The 23,298-nt window shown below is 38.3% G+C and overlaps 4 protein-coding genes across 4 annotated transcripts; 3 read left to right on the forward strand and 1 right to left on the reverse strand.

The window, feature by feature from the left end:
* Positions 1-219: 219 nt before the first annotated feature.
* Positions 220-3,645, forward strand: LOC119987324 (primary amine oxidase-like). The gene is made up of 5 exons (XM_038832200.1): positions 220-1,566; positions 2,135-2,248; positions 2,341-2,784; positions 2,871-2,968; positions 3,109-3,645. The coding sequence occupies exons 1-5, from the start codon at positions 256-258 to the stop codon at positions 3,311-3,313; spliced, it is 2,172 nt and encodes a 723-aa protein (XP_038688128.1). The 5' UTR covers positions 220-255; the 3' UTR covers positions 3,314-3,645.
* Positions 3,646-7,085: 3,440 nt separating this feature from the next.
* On the forward strand, positions 7,086-10,872 carry LOC119987365. Its single transcript, XM_038832252.1, has 4 exons — positions 7,086-7,537; positions 8,590-8,826; positions 9,002-9,219; positions 10,343-10,872. Exons 1-4 carry the CDS (start codon positions 7,259-7,261, stop codon positions 10,524-10,526), a joined length of 918 nt encoding a protein of 305 aa, XP_038688180.1. The 5' UTR covers positions 7,086-7,258; the 3' UTR covers positions 10,527-10,872.
* Positions 10,873-13,443: 2,571 nt separating this feature from the next.
* Positions 13,444-17,232, forward strand: LOC119987551 (probable LRR receptor-like serine/threonine-protein kinase At1g12460). Its single transcript, XM_038832488.1, has 2 exons — positions 13,444-15,441; positions 15,534-17,232. Exons 1-2 carry the CDS (start codon positions 14,270-14,272, stop codon positions 17,020-17,022), a joined length of 2,661 nt encoding a protein of 886 aa, XP_038688416.1. The 5' UTR covers positions 13,444-14,269; the 3' UTR covers positions 17,023-17,232.
* A 697-nt stretch (positions 17,233-17,929) lies between these two features.
* LOC119987545 (probable aminotransferase ACS10) lies at positions 17,930-21,203 on the reverse strand. The gene is made up of 4 exons (XM_038832480.1): positions 20,576-21,203; positions 20,340-20,465; positions 19,016-19,176; positions 17,930-18,932 (listed from the first exon to the last, which is right to left on the reverse strand). The coding sequence occupies exons 1-4, from the start codon at positions 21,065-21,067 to the stop codon at positions 18,077-18,079; spliced, it is 1,635 nt and encodes a 544-aa protein (XP_038688408.1). The 5' UTR covers positions 21,068-21,203; the 3' UTR covers positions 17,930-18,076.
* Positions 21,204-23,298: the final 2,095 nt, after the last annotated feature.

Below are 23,298 nucleotides of genomic sequence, written 5' to 3' on the forward strand. Positions count from 1 at the left end.
TTGGTTGATTAGTTATTTTTGGACATGTATAGGAAGATGACAACCAAAAAACACCTTACCTTGTGAATTGTGAAGATATCATCCATTTTTGGGAATTGTGATCTCGAATGATATTACCAATATGCCCTTACTTACGCAAAAATGATGTGTCGCAATAGTAGTAGGTGAAGATAACCATTCTGGTTGTTAACCATGGTGTATATATATAAATCAAGCCTATACGTACACCATGAATGAATTCTTCACTGTTCAACAATGAGAGGTGTTGGTGCACAATCACGTCGTTGCGTCACTGGGTTTCAATGCGGCTTCATTGCACTAATAGCGTTACTTTTCTTTGTACATTCAAGGTACTCTTTAACCAAGAACTACGTTAAATCTTCTACCTCCAAGAACCCGATCCATGGTGAATCAGGCTCCATTTTGAAGACCCTTATCCATGAACCCAAAGATCACTCCAAAGACACCCCTAATCATCCACTAGACCCACTTACCTTACTCGAAATCGAAAAGACCCGATCCATTCTCTCATCCTATCGAGGCTTCAAATCCACCAGCAGCCCATTAATTAACTCTTTGTCGCTCCAAGAACCCGACAAGAACCGGGTCTTGGGTTGGCAAAAAGGTGATCCACTCCCACCAAGGGAGGCCTTTGTGATTGCGTTGTTAGATGGGAGGGTTCATGAGTTCGTGGTGAATCTGGATATGAACCGGGTTGCGAGTCATGAGATTTATTCGGGTCCGGGTTATCCGATGTTGACGATGATCGACATTCAGGTTGCATTGGAGGTGGCCTACGCTTACGATGACCTTGTCAAAGCCATCACCGCACGCGGAGTCAAGATGGCTGACGCGGAGTGCCGTACGCTCTCGCCCGGTTGGTTTGGGCCAGAAGAGGAAAAACGGAGGGTCGTCAAGATTCAATGCTTTTCCGGCAAAGACACGACAAATTTCTACATGAGGCCCATTGAAGGAATCACCGTAACAATCGATGTTGACAAGAAAGAAGTCATTAAATTTGTCAACACCGGAAGGGATATTCCGATCGCCAGCGGCGACAATACCGAGTACCACTATTCGGCCTACAAAAACAACCCGTTAAAGATGAGGCCATTAAAGCCCATATCAATAGAGCAGCCAGAAGGGCCGAGTTTCATCATTGAAGACGGACATATAGTGAAATGGGCAAATTGGGAGTTTCACCTCAAGGCAGACCAACGAGCCGGGATGATAGTTTCACGAGCCACGATTCGTGACTCGGAGACTGGCGAGCCAAGGAGTGTGATGTACAAAAGTTTCACGTCAGAAATGGTTGTGCCCTATATGGACGTCGACGACGCTTGGTATTACCGATCGTACCTGGATGCCGGTGAGTTCGGGTTAGGATCAACGGCAATGTCATTAGTACCCCTAAATGATTGTCCTAGACATTCATACTACATGGATGGGGTCTTTACGTCGTCGGATGGGAAGCCCTATGTCATGCCAAACATGATTTGTGTGTTTGAGCGTTACGCTGGCGATGCTAGTTGGAGGCACTCAGAAAACCCCGTTAGGGGACCCGAGGTATGTTAACAGTCTTATGAATCTCAATATTTTTTTTATTCTAGTTAAACACATGGTTTCATGTCGGACACACTCTATAACGTGATCCAACAAATTTTTCACTAACCCTAATATGGGTTGATGTATAGCCCCCAATAAAAAAAACACACCCAAAAAAGCCAACTCAGCTCACACACCCTACTTTGACCCAGTAGTTCTAAACCCAACTCTATTGTGGCCCAAAAAAGCTCACTTAGCTCGCTAAGTATTATTAATGTATTTTTACATTTATTATCTATATATTCGTGAATCCATGACATAATAACAAAAAAAAATTAGGGACACTTGACCCCACGCCACTTTGTTGTGCCCCAATGATCTCAATTCTTGGGTTTGCCACTGTATATGGATCATGTGGGGTATGTGAACCTACGATTCTACATGAACATATGTGTCTATCTTAGCATTTGTGATAGCTGAGAAAGAAATACTGGGATTCGTAACATGTTCAATGTTAAGTTGATCAAACAATTTGATTTTCATAAGTAAATCACCAAAATGGTTGTTTTTCATTGAAAATGTTGAACAGATTAGAGAAGCAAGGACTAAGGTAACACTTGTGGCTCGAACGATAGCATCAGTTGGTAACTATGATTACATCTTGGATTGGGAGTTCCAAACAGACGGTTTAGTCCATATAAAGGTAGTGTTCATGTACTCAATTTATTAATATTTCGTAGTCTAGATTGTACTTTTAGTCATTGACAGATAGATTCTTCTGTTACGATTTTTCAGGCGACTCTTACAGGGATGTTGATGGTAAAAGGAGTTCCATACTCCAATGCAACTCAAATTCCAAATCCAGAAGACATGTCAGGAATCCTTGTGTCCGAAAATGTTATCGGTGTGGTACACGATCACTTCATAACATTCTACCTAGACATGGATGTTGATGGCTCTGATAATACATTCGTGAAGGTTAATTTAGTGAAGGAAGAGAGTAAGCGAGCACCTAGGAAAAGTTACTTGAAGCCTAAGAGACATGTAGCTAAGACTGAGGACGATGCACGTATTAAGATTAGCTTGTATGATCCCTACGAGTTTCATGTAATTAATCCGAAGAGGACGTCTAGGTTAGGAAATCCGACTGGTTATCGAGTCGTTCCTGGTGGAACTGCTGCTAGCTTGCTTGATCATGACGATTCTCCACAATTGAGAGGCGCCTTCACAAATAATCAGGTATATAACTGGGATATCAATATCAATTATTGAGATCTTTATCATGTTTTCCAAATTTCTTATGTTGTTAATTTTACATTTTATAGATATGGGTGACACATTACAACAAGAGCGAATTATGGGCTGGAGGGCTTTATACTTATCAAAGCAAGGGAGAAGACACACTAGAAGTATGGTCTAAAAGGTATGTATCTATATATAGTTTGTTCTGACGGTGGTCGAGTTGACTGTGGATGAAATTCTTTCAATCGAGAGACTCGCGATGTTAACATCTAACGATCGATATACTTCATATTCATACATGTTTATGTTTAATTTTGACAGGAATCGGCCAATTGAGAATAAAGACATAGTGGTATGGTACACACTGGGTTTCCATCACATACCATGTCAAGAGGATTTCCCAATAATGCCAAGTGTTTCATCAGGTTTTAGTCTGAAGCCTGTCAATTTCTTTGAAAGAAATCCAATTCTTAGGGCTGCACCTGTTTCAGAGGAGGATATGCCAGGGTGTAGAGCAGTTTGCTGAGTATTGATGAAGAGATTTAAGAGGAAACCTAGTTGCCAGATCAACTTGAATTTTGTTCTTTTGGAGTTATGTTTTGTAGTTGAAAATTTCATATTATTAAAGTTTCTTTACTTACAAAAACACAAGCAAATTCTGAGGTGTTTTGGGGGTAATGTAAAATAAAACCTTCAAGTAGAGGTAAGGGCATTGGAGCCATGTCTTTACATTTTAGTGCTCGGTTGGTTCGTGAATTTGGAGAAAATGAAAAGAGGATGTCAAGAAAGCTATTTTCCTCGTAGCATCATTTCTTGCCAATGTTTGGATCATACTGTCATATTATTTTCTTTGTATTATTGATTTTCTTGGTCATGGTTAGAATAAAAATTATAATGGAATAATACTTAAATTATTGAAATACCCTTATTATTATTATGTATAGTTTAAAATAATATATTAAACAATTATTTCATATTGTAGTGCACATATTGGTTGGCAACTTGGCAAGTTAATTATTTGATTCTTTGGGTTCTCTGATCACATCTAAACATCAGTTACAGATGACCAATGATTGGAAGACAATGTCTCACAATTTGCTAGGATTCAATAGCTGCAAATAGGTATTCCCGAGTCATTTTCTTTCAATGCGCTGCTCATTAAATATGAATTTCATTCAATTGCATGAGAGTAGTAGGATTGGGGGGAGAGCCAGTGCACTATTGCACTGGCTAATAACCTGTTCAATTTTTCAGCCGTTGGATTAACATATATAGATCAAACGGTTTAAGTTAAAGGACAAAAAAATTAGGTCTTGACTCTTGAAGTTTGAGATTAGAACAAAATTGACTCTCTCTACGACTCTCTCTACTACTCCTCTCTCCTCACTTTTTCTTCTCTACCTCACTTTTCCTCTCTCCTCAACTTTCAAATCTACCCTCATCACTCTCGTTATCTTCGATTGATGAAAGCACTAGAGTGGAGAATGCTCTTCTTCGTATTGTACTTGGGTTTGTTGTGAATTTGTGTTATTTGTTGTGGGGTTTGTTAGGGCTTCTTTGATTACTGCTATGGGTTTTGAATTTCATCTATTTCTCTATTTTGGGTCAGCTATCACCTTCAATTTGAAGTTCTAGAACCAGATTAACCTAAACCCCAAATCCTTATCTCAAACTAGATTTTCCTCACTTTTTCAAATCTACCCTCATCTTGTTATCTTGGATTGATGGAACCAATAGTGTGGAGATAAGATTTTCTTTGCTTTAAATTTGTTTACACTGTCAGGAAAAGCCCTTAGATTCAAAGGAGTTGAGAGATCCACATCTGTTGTCATCAAAGAAGATAACTTGTTGGACAAAGGAGTTGAAGGCAATGAGAATTGAAGGAGAAAGGCCCCACAATTGGATCCATAATTTATAGACAGTCGGATCTGTCGATCTTAATCCAATGGTTGAAAAATTGAACAGGCTATTAGCCGATGCAATAGTGCACCGGCTCTCCCCCAAATCCAGAGTAGTATGCTTCAAATTAGCCTTATCATACAAACTCTCGTTGGTATGATTGACAATCAATTAGGTTAGGCATATGTGTGCCCAAAGTTCGATTCCAATTTGAGGTCGACATCGGGTCAGGCTGGCCCGAAAATATGAGGCTCAAGCCCAGATTTATCATTCGGGCTTCAGGCCGGGCTTGGGACGAAAATAGAAGCACAATGGGCCCGGGCCCAAATGAGTCGGGCCAATAGGCTGGGCTTCGGGCCAATGGGCTTAACTATTATTATTTTTTTGATATATATACACACACATATACATATACATGCAGACATTGTCTCCATTAGACATATACACACACAGTGTGTATATATATATATATATATGCATTACACAGTTTACATATATATACATACACACACATATATAAATGCAAAACAATGTGTGTAACACACAGTAGACATATATATAAAATAATATATGGTGTCATTGGTCGGGCCTCGGGCTGGGCTTCAAGCCAGCCCAAAGTTGGCCCGAGATGTCGGGCTTCGAGCCTGGCCTGACCCTATAAATGGAGCTCATGCCCTTCCGAGGCTAGGGTCGGGCTGCCCAGGCCCGATGTAATTTCGGACCCGGGCCGGGTCTAGGCCTGCAGGCTAAATGGTGACCCCTAATTCTAACCATAAGCGTAATTCGCTGTGGTATTTCAAAAAAAAAAAAGTTAGCCTTATCATTACTAACGAGAGATGACTCGGTTAACAATCGACTGGGTTAAATATATGTATATTCTAGATTCGATTCCAATGAAAAGCATATTTCTCAATGATATTTTAAAAAAAAAGCCTTGTCATCCTTAGCATGCATGCGCTCAACTCGGGCCAATTTGTTTTTGATAAGCCACAGGATATAATAATGATCAGACAAAACATGTAAACTCAAACATCTAGATGGAATGTTCTCTCGCCTTGGGCCAACCTTGATATAAGATTTAAAGTCTGTGCAAGTGTTTAGACCTGGTCTGGCTCCAGAGTTCATACTTAACCATTAAACATCTCGCAAATTAGCGAAGAGTGTTAACTTTGATAAGAACATACTATGAGAGTATTATTCACACAACCACACTTGGGTGTAGGTTTGATTCGTGAATCTCTTGGAGGCCAAATCGTACGAATTCGGTGGATTTTAAGTTCGATTCTCAATGGGAACAATACCTTTGTGTTTATGCGTTAAACTTTGACCCAACTTATATACTCTATTGTCAAGTGAGAAACTTCTGTGGGCGTGGATTTGACGGCCCAAGTTTAGACATATATTACATATCCAAAAGACAAACTTGTATGTTATGGTTATGGATTTTTTTTTAAAAAAAAATAACATTATTCACACAATGTAGTGAAGGAAGAAAACTCAATTTAGTGCTTTAGCAAGCCTTTTAAGTTTTGTTGGCAATTACTCAACATGAATTAATTTAGTGTTTTAGCAAGCCTTGTAAGCTTTGTTGACAGGATTATTCATCTTTGGGTCTACAATATCTTAATTGGTGAATTTCTCTGGGGACAAATCATGTGGATTCTAGAGATTTTGAGTTTAATTTCTATTAGGAGTAATATTTTACTCCTTGAGTTTTGATCCAATTTCCCCTGTCGTCAAGTGAAAGTCTTCTATTCGCGTATGTCTAACCGGCCGAATATAGACCATATCGTTATCGATTTTAAAAAAGAGAGTTATTCACACAATTTAGTGAAGGAAGAAAACTCAATTTAGTGCTTTGGCAAGCCTTGTAAGTTTTGTTGGCAGTTGCTCAACATGAATTAAACCCAAAATGGCATACCCAAGTATATCTGGAGTATATTCGTGTCAAAATTAGGATTAAAATCATAGCTGTAATCCACTAGGCGTGCTTCCTAATTATTTCCTGACTTGTGGGGTCATTATTTCAAACGTGTCTCTTTCTCATTGGATATCATCACAACTTGCCCCAACCCCGTGTAATTCTCGATTGACTATAATATCCCCCGATAAGCATCAATGTCAATGCTGTTGCTGTCACCCTAGCAGTAAGCAGCGTAGCGCACACAAACGTTCGAAAATAATTAAACAAGAAAATAAATTAAATAGCGAGTACGAAACTCGGTGATGACTAACGTGACGGTGCGGTCACGACAAAAACCCAACGGGGCAAGGTCCCCACTTGCCACCTCTCCAATAGATATTCAACACCTTGACCCCTGACCGACTCCCATACGCCACGTAATACAGTGCTCCGCCACGAAAGAAACGATTCCAAAGTTTAAAACTCTGGATTTCGCAAATGCTGATGGCAGAATCAATGTTTGCTTTGCTTTCATTGATCGCCTAAACATTTCATCGTCCAAACCTTTATTGTGCATGCTTTCTCGTCATTTTCTCTCCGGATTTCTCAGCGTCCAAACTGGAAATTAGGGTTTGGGCTGCTTTCGGCCTTTTGTGTTTCTGAGGTCCGATGACTTATATGGAGGACGATAATGGCGATGGTGAGGTAGTGCCTGAGCTGACGCTGAGAATGGAGGGAGATGAGAGAAGGAATGGGGACTATGTGAAATTGAGGGGAGGGAGCGAGGTGGAAGAGGGAGGATGTGTTAATGAGGTTGGGGAGGGGTCTTCTGGTTCCAAATGGCCGGGTTTCCTTTGGTATTGGCTGAAATTGGTATTGTTGTTCGCGAGTTTGGGGGTTTTGGCTGGTGTTTTCCTCAAATGGGTCGGGCCCTATTTCATGGATAAGGTTCGTTTTTGCTTGAATCGGGATAGTTTTTGTGATCAATGTAATTGAATTGTTATATGATAGGGCGTTACATTGAATATGTTCTTAAATAATTATTGGATTGATTTTCCTACGAATTTATATGTTTTTTTGGGGGTTTTCGCATGTGTATGGATTGCCGGGGTTTCTGATGTTGTTTCGAATTCATGTGAGACTTTGTCATGTGCATATCTTTTCAAGTTTTCTGATATTTTTCTCACGGCACATGGATATGGATAGATTTTTGTCATGAACCTTTGATATCTGGGTTGAATTTTGTGTGTTTTTATGTGGGTGAAGTCATGTGCTAATTTCCTCTCTCTGGGAAATGTAATTAGGTACATGATGTTGCTATTCTACAATTGGTCTTGATATTTGTGTTCAGTGTTTTGTTTGACTTTACACCTGCTCATATTTAGTGGTTGGTTTAAATCTTGGAATGTATTGCTTCCCTTTACTGCCATTGAATTTCATGTGATCGGTGTTTTTAAAGTTTTCGTTTTCAGGCTTGTTGAATTGCCATGCTCATGCGAGTGTTGTATTGCTAGAATCGTCTTTGGTATAGCCAGAGTGCTTAAAATGTTCTGTTAGTCCTTGATTGTGTCAAGTGACTTCAAATAGAATTATCCTGGTTCTGTCATGTCTGACATACCTTCTCTTTTATGTTCCTGATAAGAAATAGAAGGAAAGTGTGACTCAAATGAGATGGCGGCTGAGTGAAATGCAGTCTTCATTCTTTCATAACTTGTCAAGAAAATAAACCAAGTGGTGTAACTCAAATACTATTTTGGCACTGATGTAGTTTTCAATTTCATTTTGGCCAAGAAGAAGGTATTGTAATGGGAATGTGGGCAGGACATTTAATATAGTCTTCCCGTACTATCACAAGCATCCTCAATACAAACTGCCTTCTGGTCAGGACTTTGCTATGCATTTCAGAATATACTGTTGGATTAATACTAGTGCTTTTGGCAGGATGCTTGAATTCTTTATTGGTTATCTAGCTGACTGGAATAGTGATTTACATTTTGCAGGATATCATCCCGATCATAAATTGGGAGAGAAAAACATTCTGTACTCCGGTGTTGGCAGTTATGGTCTTTGGCTCTATTGCACTATTCCCCACCCTACTTTTACCGTCTTCACCTTCTATGTGGATGGCTGGTATGACATTTGGTTATGGCTTTGGATTTCTGCTAATTATAGCAGGGGTGGCTGTAGGCGTATCACTACCATATTTTATTGGCTCTCTCTTTCTCCATAAACTTCAAGTTCGTACCGAATACCATTGTGCTATACTTTACATCATTGCTTAATTGGATCCCTCCTCCCCATCCTGTTCTGCCCCCTCTCCTCCCTCCCTCTCTCTCTCTCTCTCTCGCTCTCTTGTGCTCTTAATACTGTTTTTTATATTTACTATAGCAATTTGCTGTTATTTTTATGCAGGGGTGGTTAGAGAAATATCCGAAGAGAGCTGCGATTTTAAGAGCAGCTGGTGAAGGAAATTGGTTTAATCAGTTTCGTGCAGTGACATTAATCAGGATTTCTCCATTTCCATATATTATTTATAATTACTGCGCTGTGGCAACAAATGTGAAGTACGGTCCATATATCTTGGGGTCCTTGGTGGGAATGGTACCAGAAATATTTCTTGCCATGTATACGTATGGATTCTTTTTCCTCTCCAACTCTCTCTCCTGTGTATTTTTCTTTTTAATCATTATATATCAATAAGTGTGAATTTTGATTCCATTGTATATGCCTTCACCTCTCTTCACATATACATACGCATAAACTTCACTTGTCATTGCTCCTGCCTGACCCATGTTTAATATTGTATGTTGATCTTGAGATGTTGCTTGTATGGATATCTGATTATAGATAGTCTCGATTTTGTGTTAGTTAAAGTTATTGGATTTTGCTGGTTTTGAGTCCAACATCAGATCAATTAATGAGTTCTCTAAAGTTCAATCAGAACTGATAACAAAAAATTAGAGTGTTGTAGGGTTCACAACAGCCTAAAAATAGAGAGTACTTGTATGCATTTTAGGGATACAATGAAGGTGACCTTCGTTTTCCTACATATCCCGACTTCCTGGTTCTTTTCCAGAACTTTTTAAGGGAATTCCTTCCCTCTTAGGAATGGATTCTGACTAATTAAAATGTTCATGGAGATCTACTCCATGCACATGCATAATATGTATCTGCCATCTTCTCCACTTAGTCTATTTTTGTTATTAAATTACACCAGATATTGTCGAACACATCAGTTAGTCGGTTTTATTCTTCAATTTCTTGTATGCTTTAAGGTTCCATATTATATAGATTTTTAAGGTATGTTAACCATTGACCTGGAGATATTTTTATTATTTTTCTTGGACCCCCATGTTTGCAAGGGAAGAAATTAAAAGAAAATTTCCAAAACATCATGTTTTCCTGAAGGAGAAAATTTTGGGTTTAGTTGCTAGCTCAATGATAGCTTTTCATTGTTATTGGTTTCTCACTTTGCTAAAGGGTCTGAAAGGTATGCAGGTGGGTGGGGTTTTTTTTTAATGGAGGGGACAAGCTCATGAATGGCCTCCTTCACCCTTCTAAGCCATTCAACTGCATGAACGGTCAAATTTGGCTGAAAACACTTTCCTATTATATTCTTGTTTCTCATCAGATTATGCATATTGGTTATCCCATAATGTAATGTCTGGGCCATGGATTAGTTTATATGGTTCTCTGATTATGCATTTATCTTCGACTTCATGCTTTTCTCATGATTGTCTCCGTTTATTGTAGTGGGATACTCATATGGACCCTGGCAGATGCTTCACATGACCAGCACTCCCTTTCAGCCCCACAAATCCTCTTCAACATTGTTGGGTTCTTAGCAACTGTGGCAACCACTATCATCATCACAGCCTATGCCAAAAGGAAACTAAAGGAATTGCAGCATGACGATGGTGAAGTACTGCTGCAGTAGGCTTCTGGTTTGTGTTATCAGTTATGATGAAAGCTAGGTTGATTACACGCAATGTGCAGGTGGATGAGGTTTTATTGTTCTCTACCTCTTCCGTGAAACATTCGATATATGACAGCATCCACGATGCCCACATGAACATTGTGGGAGGAGTAGGGAAAGTGCTAACTGACTTAACACTACCAAAACTGACTTTCAAGGGTTTCTCATTTGATTACATTTATCTTTCTTCCCTTGAAAGCTTTTTTCAAAGTTCTCCTTGTACTCCATAATTGTCATTTGTACATAGTTGAACTTGAGCAGAATTCTTGATTCTATATCAATACAGAAAATGCCTTCTTGACTTGTATATCTGTGTTGCATGTGACATTTTGTACCATACTTGTTTGAAGATACCAACCCTACTCACATCAATCAACAACAAAGCTAGGGATCCCAGTCATTCATTGAGTGTGGTGAAATCATAGCAAGGGGTTCATTGAAGACCACATCCAATGAATACATGTCACACATTGCTGGGATGTTTCTGAGATGGTTATTATTGAGATTTTTATCATTTTTGATTAATTAATGATATCGTCCGTCTTGAGTTTATTGGTTTTCGTGCATCTTGGGTTTATCGATTTTCGTGGATACATTGAGTTGACATGACTTTCTTTCTAGGTTGTATCACTTAATACACAAGAAAGGGCTAGGACTTTGGTTTTCTTATAAATCCATGTCACTTGAATTATCCAAGCCATTTTGACTTGTATATTTGTGTTGCATCTGATATTTTATACCATATTTGTTGAAAATTTCGGTCTTACTCACATTAGCAATATTATCCGTTTTGAATTTGTCAGTTTCCGACCTTTTATTCTTCCTGTTATCGTCTCACATAATAGTTAGCCCAAGTAAATGTCACTCAAAAGACTTGGATTTTCTTATAAACACTGCCGACTTGAATTTTCTTTTGCTGGCTAATTTCTAGAGAATAAGATTCCAATTACATAAGGAAACAAATGAGCATAGCTGAAAGATTCTTCTGAAATCTTAAAAGAAATTTGGGAACACAAAGATGAAGGTGGCCACATGCCATTTTGTCCATTGTTTGGTTGCTGTCCCGTTCTTTAATATAGAAATTGCAGTGCTTTGTACTTTATGTCTTTATTCACGCGCACACATGAAAATGCTGTCGTAGCTGTAGATGATATATCACCTCCCACACCGCACATCTAAGGGCGGCAAAATTCTGTTGAACCTGAATGATTGAATTTATCTAACTCGAATTAAATCAAGTTTGAACATAAGTGATATGTTCGAAATTCGATCCAAACACAATTTTTTGTCGGATTTAAAACTGGGTCCGGATCCAAGTGCTTTACTTGTTCAGATCCTAACCTGGATTAGATTATTGTTCGGTTTACTTGTCCGGATTTAAACCAATCCTGGTTTGGTCAATTAAATATGTCCGAAATCCAATTTGGATTAAGGTTCGGACATATAAATAATTCATAAACACGTGCTGTTGTTCGACCAGAAACCGATTTTTTCCATCCTACACACCATCCATACTGAAATACGAGGAGAAGAACAAATCAAAGAAAGCTGCCTGCGATGCGTTTGTTGGGCCCTCACATTTAATGCCAACGAAGATTGCATTAATCGTATTTATCGGCAGATCGAAGGCGTTTTCATGGACCAACCAAACGCGGTCTCTAGACTTACTCGGACTAAGACCAGACAATTAAGCTGTGGTTCTTCTTCTCTTCCTCTGTTTCAGTCAAAAATACAAATGAGAGTGGAAACTAGTGATGGGACAAATATGCAATATTTTCTCTTCCTTTCTGGGCAAAAAGAAATTCTAGACATCAATGCTTCTGTAAAGTTTGCAATCATTTGAGAAGGGGTTTAAAATCCAATGTACAGTTCTTATAGAAGCAGTAATGTTTCAATTAAGCATTAAGCAAATTAAGCAATGGAAAAGAAAAATCTTTGAAACCCCCTACTTATGACATCATCTTACTCCCAATTCATGTAGATTGTTTTTTTTAAAGGTCATAGACCTAATTGTAAATAATTTATCCCTAAGCGCTCGTGTCATTATAAAGATGAAAGATGGAGTACAATCAAAATGACTAAAAAAAGAAAAAACTGAAACACACTAACACAAGTTGAAAGACGACCATCGTCGGACACTCTTGAACGACATCGTATTACACCGGACATCGTCGGATAACAACCAAACGAGAGAGACCGATCTACAGTAAGGATCTTGGCTTCCCCTTCAACAAGAGAGACCGATCTCCCTCCAACAAAATCATTTTTCAACAAAAGAAGTATAAAAAAGCGACATATTTAGATTGAGAAATAACAGATCAAACCAATGGGAGGAGGAGAAAGAGGTGGGAGGAGAAGAGTCGGATCTCTCTTCCTTCCCTATGGTTTTGAAGAAGAGCTGAAAGTTGACATGTTTTATTTTGAGAGGGAGAGAGAAATTCACGTAGATTGTTGGATGTTAAATGAGCTATAATTTTAATCAAGTCACATAGGAATAGGATGGAGAGTAAAATATGACATTTGTTTCTTCCCCAATCAACGTGAAATGTTGTATGTTTATCATTTCACATGTTACATAGAGTTGGTAATAAAATGAAGGTCATATTTTGGGATAGCTAGCATTACTCGTAATTAAGATTATTTTTTACATCCACTGATCTAATGACATATTAAACAATGACGGATAGGATAGTAGTGTCTCATCTGGTACTGTGTGTTGGGTATTTCTAAAACTAAAACCAAAACTCACTTTTACTTTAACGTGTATTCCCTTCATTTTAAAGAAAAAGACGTCTCATTTCCTGCTAGAAATCAAGAAATAATTAATAAATAAAGAAACCAACAAACGTCCTCTCAAATTCTCCATCGAAACGGATACAAAAAAAAAGAAAAGAGAAGAAACTTCAAAAGCAGCAGAGTAAGAAATGGTCAACAACACCAGCACCTACCTACTCTGTAAACAAAAAAGCTCGACTCTTTTCTTCAATTTCTTCTTCTTCTTCTTCACTTCTTTGCTTCTCTTCTAAGCCTCTCTCTGTCTGCCTGTCTGTGTTGACTGCCAGTAATAATGTGGGAGTGGTGTGGTTGTTGAGAGAGAATAAATGCGTTACCACAGGCCCTACACAGTCATACAAACCAGACAGACTGTTCTTCCTTTCTTTAATTCACTAAAACGATTGTGTGAGAGTGAGAGAGGGAAATCACATTCACGTGGTCCATCTTCAGTTTCAGGCAACCATGGCTACTGATGAGGGACTACTTCTTTTTGCTTTTTTTAAGAGGGCTATTAAACTGCCTCACCTGCTCCCTTTCCAGCAAAAGCCATTGACAGTTTGACACCACTCCCTCCCTCACAAACCCAACTCCCCCATTTCACCATTTTCATTGTCCTGACTCCCATACTTGCTTTTGTGCTCTCTATTTCTTCTTTTCAAGAACCCTAAAGACCCAATACCCAGATCTTTCTTTGTGAGCTTCCATTGACGGAGAAAGGGTTATTGTGTATGGATTTCTTTGTGCATAATGTGTTCGGATTCTGAGATTTTGAAGGCTTTTACAGAGACCCAGTTGAAAATGGCGCTATTTGGTCACGATTCTTGTGGTGGGTATTTCACGAGGGAGGCCTAGATGTTCTCCTCTGTTGGATCTAGGGACCCATAATGCCAGACGGGTAAATCCAATTTTCGCCAGTTGATGCAGTGAGCATGAGAAGGCACCATCAATTCTGCATCTCTGATGCTTTTCTGCTTCTATTTACTTGCTTCCTTGGAACCACAAGAGTAGTATTGCCAGTGACCGAGAAGGAGATCTTGCTGCAGTTCAAAGGAAACATCACAAGTGACCCCTATAATAGCTTGGCTTCATGGGCCTTGACTGGGAATCCTTGCCAAGACTACAGATATGTGTTCTGCAACTCCGCTGGCTTTGTGGAAAAAATCGTTTTGTGGAACACTAGCCTTGGTGGGGTCTTGTCTCCTGCATTATCAGGGTTGAAGAATTTGAGGATCTTGTCATTGTTTGGGAATCGATTCTCGGGAAATATTCCGCAAGAATTTGAAGGGTTAGAGTTACTGTGGAAGATCAATTTGAGTTCTAATGCATTATCAGGTTCCATTCCAGAGTTCATCGGGAATTTGATTAATATTCGTCTTTTAGATTTATCTATGAACGGTTATAGTGGAGAGATTCCATCTGCTTTGTTCAAGCATTGTTACAGAACCAAGTTCATATCTTTCTCACATAACAGCCTATCCGGTTCAATACCCGTGTCAATGACAAATTGTGCTAATCTTGAAGGGTTTGATTTCTCTTTCAACAATCTCAGTGGGATTTTGCCTTCTGGGATTTGTGATATTGAGGTACTGGATTATATTTCTTTGAGGAACAACCAGTTCACAGGTAGTGTGCAAGAAGAGATACCACAATGTCAGAGTTTGGAGCATTTGGATCTTAGCAGCAATTTGTTTAGCGGGTTGGCTCCATTTGGGGTTCTTGGATTGAAAAACATGACTTACTTCAATGTGTCAAGTAATGGGTTTCAAGGCGATATTACTGGGATTGGGACTTGCAGCGAGAGCCTACAAATCCTTGATGCTTCTGTCAATCATTTGGATGGGGAGATCCCATTCAGCATCACAAGCTGTAAAGGCCTTAAGTTACTGGACTTGGGGTTTAACAAGCTGAGTGGGAGTATTCCTGCAGGAATTGGGGAGTTGGAGAGGCTATTGGTGATTAGATTGGGCAATAATTCAATTGGGGGAACTATCCCAGCTGAATTTGGAGGCATTGAGGAGCTTCGGGTATTAGATTTGCACAATCTCAAACTTTTTGGCCAAATTCCTAAAGATATAAGCAATTGCAGAATTCTTCTTGAGCTGTGAGTTCATGTACTATTTCTGGAACTATTCAAGTTTTTATATGGTATTGTTTTGAATACACTACTGAGAAATTTCTAATGCTTCACTGCAGGGATGTTTCTGGTAATGCATTAGATGGAGATATGCCTGATACCCTATACAACATGACATACCTAGAAATCCTTGACCTGCACAAAAACCAGCTCAATGGGAGCATCCCACAGAGTCTAGGAATGCTATCCAAGCTTCAATTACTTGATTTGTCGCAAAATTCACTTTCTGGATCAATCCCTTCTTCTCTTGGGAATTTGACAATGCTAACACATCTCAATCTCTCCTATAATAAACTCTCTGGTGTCATTCCTTCCATTCCAATATTCTGGACTTTTGGTGCATCAGCATTCTTGGGAAATCCCGGGCTCTGCGGTGCCCCTTTGGAGACATTATGCTCGGCAAATAATAATGGTACGACATCTGCATCCCGGAAACCCAAACTTAGTGTTTCTGTTATTATAGCCATTGTTGCTGCAGCACTGATCTTGATGGGGGTATGTGTGGTAACCATCATGAATATCAAGGCTCGCAGGAGTAAAAGAGAGAACGGTACAATGGTTGTGGAGAGCACGCCTTTAGCTTCAAGTTCTACAGGTTCGAGTGTTATCAAAGGGAAGCTTGTTCTTTTCAGCAAAAATTTGCCCTCTAAGTATGAAGATTGGCTGTATGGTACCAAAGCTTTGCTTGACAAAGAGTGTTTGATAGGGGGTGGTTCGATTGGAACTGTCTATAGAACTATTTTTGAAGGTGGGATCTCGATTGCTGTAAAGAAGCTCGAGACACTGGGAAGGATCAGAAACCAAGATGAATTTGAACAAGAAATTGGAAGGTTGGGCAATATTCACCATCCCAATTTGGTTGAGTTTCAAGGCTACTATTGGTCCTCTACAATGCAGCTGATTCTATCTGAATTTGTTCCAAAAGGTAACTTATATGATAACCTGCATGGGCTTGACTATCCAGGCACCAGTACTGGTATTGGCAACACTGAGTTACACTGGTCGAGGAGGTTTCATATCGCTCTTGGAACAGCAAGAGCACTGTCTTATCTTCATCATGATTGCAGACCTGCAATACTACATCTTAACATCAAATCGACGAACATACTGTTAGATGAAAACTATGAACCCAAGTTGTCTGATTATGGGTTAGCAAACTTGCTCCCCATTTTAGACAACTATGGTTTAACACGAGTCCACAACTCAGTCGGGTATGTTGCACCAGAATTGGCTCAAAGTCTGAGACTGAGTGAGAAGTGTGATGTTTATAGCTATGGAGTGATTCTTTTGGAGCTAGTCACTGGCAGGAAACCAGTGGAGAGTCCAACAGCAAATGAAGTGGTTGTTTTGTGTGAATATGTTAGGCAGTTATTGGAGAGTGGTTCTGCTTCAGATTGTTTTGATAGGAATTTGAGGGGTTTTGTGGAGAATGAGCTTATTCAGGTCATGAAATTAGGGTTGATTTGTACATCAGAAGTTCCTTCAAGGAGACCAAGCATGGCTGAGGTGGTTCAAGTTCTTGAGTCCATCAGAAATGGCTCATACTAATGAATTGAAAACAGGGTTTAACAATGGATTTTGGGGCAAAGTGTAAAAGAAGGTAGTTTAGCTGGAAGGAGAGATCAACAAGTTTGTGCAGGAGGGCTAGGCAATTGCTTAGCTACAAAAGCAAATAGAAAACTCATTCTTTTGTATTCATTTTTCTTCATTCCTGACATTTGTAATTTATGTGCAATAAAATTATTGGTTTATGATGCTGCTTTTGTGTTCCTCCCTGGGAAGTGAGAATTCATTGTGCTTATATTCATATATTGGCTTCTGCTGTAACAAAGAAAATGTTCTGCTAGCCAGTAAATAAAATTTACATTACTGCCTTCATTTTCATTTGCAAGTGTAAATAGGTAAAATTGAAGACAAAGGTAAATGAAACAGATGGCTATCTAATGAGGGCAGCAATCCTAAAATCCAGAGTTACTTATGATATCCTCCTCTTTTTAGATTTGCAAGATATTTGGTTCATAATTGAATGAGTGTATACACGTTAGGTAAGTGTGAGGTAGACATTTGATTCATAATTGAATGAATGCGAGATGCACGTTAGGTGAGTGTGCCAAAGAGCGTAAGTGAACATGACCATATTTGATATAAAATAAAGAGCGATTATAAGTGTTTGAATTCTAATAATATAATTTTCATATATTTTTTTTCCTTTTAAAAAATAAAATTAAAATAAAGATAAAATAATTTTTTGTATATTAAAACTCATCTCTTGTGGACAATAACCATGCCTACCATTTTGGTGAACTAGGTAGCTATTGTCCACAAGGGAGAATAAATGGCTCCCAAAATCAACAAGACAAGAAAATGAGTGACTTTCAACTCATCGAACCCTCATTTCATCCTCTGAGGACTGTCTGTATCAACATAGTTTCAAAAGACACTGCATAGTACAAGGTGACCAAAATCAGTTACATAGCAAGTGCTTCTTGGATTAGAAGTGAAGGCCACCTCCACCCAAGAGTCCAACAAGTGCTTAAAGTAAGTAACTTTTGCTATCAAAAAAATCTTCACACAACATATCTAGAGTAAATCAATGGCTTTTTTAACTGTGAGATTTACAGGTTTCAGAAATCCTCCGAATTCTTTGTATAACTACAGGGATATCCTTCTCAGTCAATGAAGCAAAACAGAAACGAAACCATCCAGGTTCAATACAATGACAACAAGATCCAGGAGTTACATTGATCTTAGCTATGTTTAGCAGCTTCTCCCAAAGCTCAAACTCCCCTTTCTCGCTGTATGAGTAAATTAGTCCGCTCATGTCAGCCCAACAGTAGAATCCCCCGTTGCTTTTTGTGCACTCGATGCCCAGTTGCTTCAGCCCTGCCAAGAATTGATCATACATTCTCCGAAGCCTCTCTCTGTTGATCTTAATGAACATCTGAATAAATTTCGAATCTGAAAGCATGGATAAAAGAAGACGTTGGGTTGGGGCCGAAATAGATGAGAACCTAGTCAGTTTCTTCGCAGCAGCCAGAACGTCCTCATTGGAAGAGTAAATAGCCCCTACGCTAAAACCTGGAATTGACAAATCCTCGGATAGACTGTAAACTATATGAACTCTATCCCGATCAAGATTTTCCGAATCAACAATCTCTGCGACACTCACAAACTCTTCACTACCATGAGTGGAACTTGCAAATATTTCGTCAGATATTATGTGGATGTTTTTCTCTCGGGCAAAGTCCAGAAGGCTGTAAAGTGTTTCTCGATTAAGCAGATTGCCAACAGGATTTGAGGGGTTTGAAATTATAATCCCACGAATTTTTTGACCACGTTTCTTCGCCTGGTTGAATGCTTGGTCAAGAGCTGTAATACTTAGACAGAAGTTGTCAGTGCTTCGGCATGGAACAGGTACGATCTCCACCCCTGTACGCCATTTAACATCCCTGTCAAATCTGCATATTTGTCTTTGGAACTTCAGTTTTTTCAGATTAATCAGCCTAACATGGACATCTAAAACTCAGGAATTGATAATTACCCTGGATGATATGGTGTAGGAATAAGAAATGCGTTTCCAGCGTCTGCCAGGCAGAAACTGAGCATCTCAATTGCAGATGTTGCACCGGCTGTCAATACTATCTGTGAGGGGTTAAAGGAAATAATATTTTCTATCATTTGTGACATGAATCCTGCCATGGCCTGCAAGATGAGCAGTTCAAACTTTATGAAGACATTTCTCCTTTACAAGCGAAGTAGCATTCATCAATCACTGGATGTATGCTTATAAATAAGAAATTCTTAGGACACATCTAAACAGTACACATGTGTACAACAAAACACAAATGCAAAGCTTTGAACACAGCATCCTGAAGGGATTGACGGTTATCCGAAATTTTATAAGAGATACAAGAAAAACTGGAATCTCAACCAATTATTAGCTCTTACAAATGTTTACCCCGATGTTTTTTTTTTTTGGCCTGTGCCTAACTGATGTAGTTAACAGACCAAATACACATACTTTAGACAAGCCAATGCTAATATAGCATACATTATTGTTTATAAAACGATTGCTCAGGAAACTGCAAGTCTGCAACTGAAGTTTGTAATAATGAAAACAAAAGTTCATTTACAGGTAATTAGTCATATGACTAAAATTTGTTTGTCATTTTCAATCGGTTGATCAACTAGCTGTTTTTGACTTGGTTAGCATCAAGAGATATAACTGATTGAAATTAAAAAAACGAAAGAAACCATGGGACTAAGTAACTTCAAATAAACATCTTTTCCCCATAATCAAAATCTTCAGAGGTAGTTATAAGTTATAACACAGAACAATGCTAACTTAAATAATCACACTTCAGAATCAAACTGATGAAGTAAGATTCATCAACCTGCACTCCTCGAGTAACTCACCCTAAAAGAAGGAGCTGTATTATTAATGTAACCATGGATATTTTTGGACAGGCAACCAATTACCATCCAGTTGAAGACGCAATCATGCAACTCATGTTTCCTTTGACGAAAATGTATTAGATTGTGTGGAGATAAAAGGAAATGAAGCACGGAAACTCCATTATAGGCCACATAATAAGTGAAGAAAATTGCAATCGATCGTGGGCATATAAAACCCCAAAAAAAGGAGAGAAATTTTCTTTCCATACTCTCCTTCACCTTCCCTATTTTCTTCACAAACTAATGGTAATTAATTAAGCATGGCCAATCTGAGAATGCCGGCTATATATTATCAACGATGACCCCTCAGAGCATACCTTGAAGTTAACTCATCCAACTTCAAGCCAATCATTGGTTTTAAGCAATCCAGATAATTTAATCTATAAATATACAGGGTTTATATGAAGTACCATTTTCAACTCCATCAATCCATCAGAAGGTTGGTAAGTAGCAATCCCACTGATTCCCAACTCTCCACCCAATATTGCATAATTTGCATTCTCCGCAAGCCAATCCTCAACTAAATCCAACGTTACCTACACCCACAAACATTAGTAGAGAGAGCAAATAAGTTAAATGAATTAACTAATCAAACACAACAAACTCGGGAACAACACAGAAAGACAGCAATAGCAATGAAGCCAACCTTGTTTTCAGCCAAACCAAGCTGAATAACACCATCCGGATTACCCAATTCATCGTATGGATCCTCCGCAGCCTTCTTCAATCCAACATAGTAAGGAGAATCAGCACTCTTCACGATCGAATTAGCCCGACCCGAAACCGAAATAGGTGCATTTGGACTTCTTGGCGATAGATGGGCACGGGAAAAAGACCGGGGCAACCCATGAAGCTCTGTTAGATGACCCACCGACGGAGATGGAGAAGACCCCGGAGAACTCCGAGAAGGCGTGTCAGTGTTATCTTTGGGGTCGTTACGGTTTCTTTTGAAGTACAGTTGAAGAAAATAAAAGAGAGCGCAAGGAATTACAGAGCCCAAAACAAGACCGCCTCTCCCTTGCACCACGCCCTGTAAGGGCACTATCACTCTCATGGCAGCTCCTCCACGGCTGCCACTGGTGGTTGGCTTGGTTTCCTTGTCGGTTTCTTGGCTCCGGAGTAAAGGGGTAGGGGTCATTTCGATTAGGGAGAAGGCATGGATTGGGTTTCCGGGCCGTCGGAGACAACAAGAAAGGAGGAGTGTCTCTCTGTTTGTCCGAGGGAGGAAGCGAGGGAGGAGGTTTTGGAATTTAGGATTTTTTTTTTCTTTTAATAATTAAAAAGAAAAATTTGAAGGGAGACGATTGGATCTAGTCGTTGGGATTTTTTTGGGTTTCTCGTTGTGGGAATATGAGATTACAGTAATAACCTTTTAATTAAAAAGGTTATATTTTACTGTTTTTGTTTTTTGTCCTCTTGTCATGAATTTTCTAAATTTAATTATTTAAAGAATCCTTAATTGGGATGCATAATTTTTGTTTTTTTCCCCCTAAATATTAAACCTATAATGGTGTATATTGTTAGGGGTGGAAGTTCGGTTTAACGGTTCGGTTTGGAACCGGAAACCACGAAACCGAATATTTTTGGTTTGTTGTTTTTATAAACCGGATCAGACCGTTTAATATGTACAAACCGTTTTAAACCGAACCGAAAATTTCGGTTTGGTTTTCGGTTTTACCGGTTTAAACCGGATAATTATTTGTATATATGAATTTCTTATCTTTGAACCTGTAAACCTACATTATGTATTTGTTTCAATTGCAAATTGCATTCTGTGGAAACTAGAAATCAACATGTTCAAATGCAAATTGGTAAATCACAATTCTCAAACATACATTCTTGAAGTTCCACTAATCCTTCACTCATTGAGTCCTTGGCAATTAAAAACATTAATTTGTATATATTGTTTTATTTATATAAAACTATAAAAATATTATTAAACATAAATTACTATTCGGTTTTCGGTTTGAAACCGAATTATAATTGTTGAGACCGGACCGTAAACCGAAAACCAAATAACCTGCATTTTCTAACCCGAAACCGGACCGTAAACCGAAAAACCGGATCAAATGATTTTTTTCGGTTTGGTTTACGGTTTGAATTACGGTTTGGTTTGGTTTTTTACACCCCTATATATTGTATACTTAGTAACTCCAAGCATTTAAGATGCCTTTTCATGCTTTATGCTGGTGGGCCATGTTTTAAATATCGGTATCGGAATTATACCGATTAGGTGATTGGTATACGGTATAATTGATTCAACCGGTCGAGCGACACAAAGATTATATATATTTCAGAGGATAAGAGTATAAAAAATTATGTTGTTCTAATGATTAAGGCCTATGATTTTCAACTTGTCAAAAGTTCAATTTTCAATAATAGTATTTTAACATATTTTTCAATATACAATAAACATTGAATAATTGAAAGAATTTTAGAACTACAACTTTTATAAATAAAGTTTTAGGTTGTCGTAAAGGCCATTATTAAAAAAATTCACTTGAGGACTGTATAAACTAACATGTTAGTTTTAGTTTTAAATTTTTTTTAAAAAATATGTGTAAAACCACAAATATAAATACCGATTAAACTAGCTGATTCAACCATTTTGATGGATATTTGATTGATATGCTTCGACTTCATATTTTAATATGAATCGTACTGGTCTGATACCTGATTTAACCAGTTCAAGCAATACGTACCGATCGGTATTTAAAACATCAGTATTTGGGCCACGAGCCAAATTACCCACCATTGAGCGAAGCCCCCTAGTCAAAAAATTTCTAAGAATATTTTGATCATTGTTCGTACTATAAATATTTTCATTGTGAAAATTAATGTGGTATAAAATACATAAAATTAAGTAATTAGCAATCACTAATCTAAATTTTTCAGTAATTCATTCCAAATTTCAATTCATTATAAAAATCAATAATCTCTTGTCCTCTCCCTTTCATATGCCCATCCCATCAATTACAATTCTGTCTACAATTCTGGCTCAACAATAATAGCATCTACGAATATTTTAAAAACAAAAAAAATAGCATCCGTTCAATAATTAAAAATGAATAATTAAGGGCCTACACCAACCTTACTCTCCTCGGACATGATAAGTATTTGTCCTATATGGTCAATAAAATATCTATATCGTCATTTAAATACTTTTATAGTTTGTTTTCCTTATTATTATGAACAACAATGTTAAATCTCCCAAATCTATATGGTATTCAAATAGTCATTGATTAAAAACACACATATAATACTCATTTTACATTCAACACTCCACGTTAAATGAGAATCTTTTGGGGGTCTGAGGCATTATCTTTATTATGAACGGGCAAATCTTGAATTGATTTATCATTAACATAT

The sequence above is a fragment of the Tripterygium wilfordii genome, chromosome 20, assembly GCF_013401445.1.
Source record: "Tripterygium wilfordii isolate XIE 37 chromosome 20, ASM1340144v1, whole genome shotgun sequence".
Classification (NCBI taxonomy): domain Eukaryota; kingdom Viridiplantae; phylum Streptophyta; class Magnoliopsida; order Celastrales; family Celastraceae; genus Tripterygium; species Tripterygium wilfordii.

Coding starts and splice junctions, on each gene's coding strand:
- LOC119987365 (XM_038832252.1), top strand. CDS start 7,259: ATGACTTATATGGAGGACGATAATGGCGATGGTGAGGTAGTGCCTGAG. Junction 7,538..8,589: donor GGCCCTATTTCATGGATAAG/GTTCGTTTTTGC, acceptor TACATTTTGCAG/GATATCATCCCGATCATAAA. Junction 9,220..10,342: donor ATATTTCTTGCCATGTATAC/GTATGGATTCTT, acceptor CGTTTATTGTAG/TGGGATACTCATATGGACCC.
- LOC119987545 (XM_038832480.1), bottom strand. CDS start 21,067: ATGACCCCTACCCCTTTACTCCGGAGCCAAGAAACCGACAAGGAAACC. Junction 19,177..20,339: donor GATTGATGGAGTTGAAAATG/GTACTTCATATA, acceptor CTCATCTTGCAG/GCCATGGCAGGATTCATGTC. Junction 18,933..19,015: donor CCTACACCATATCATCCAGG/GTAATTATCAAT, acceptor ACAAATATGCAG/ATTTGACAGGGATGTTAAAT.
- LOC119987551 (XM_038832488.1), top strand. CDS start 14,270: ATGAGAAGGCACCATCAATTCTGCATCTCTGATGCTTTTCTGCTTCTA. Junction 15,442..15,533: donor TGCAGAATTCTTCTTGAGCT/GTGAGTTCATGT, acceptor GCTTCACTGCAG/GGATGTTTCTGGTAATGCAT.
- LOC119987324 (XM_038832200.1), top strand. CDS start 256: ATGAGAGGTGTTGGTGCACAATCACGTCGTTGCGTCACTGGGTTTCAA. Junction 1,567..2,134: donor ACCCCGTTAGGGGACCCGAG/GTATGTTAACAG, acceptor AATGTTGAACAG/ATTAGAGAAGCAAGGACTAA. Junction 2,785..2,870: donor GCGCCTTCACAAATAATCAG/GTATATAACTGG, acceptor TACATTTTATAG/ATATGGGTGACACATTACAA.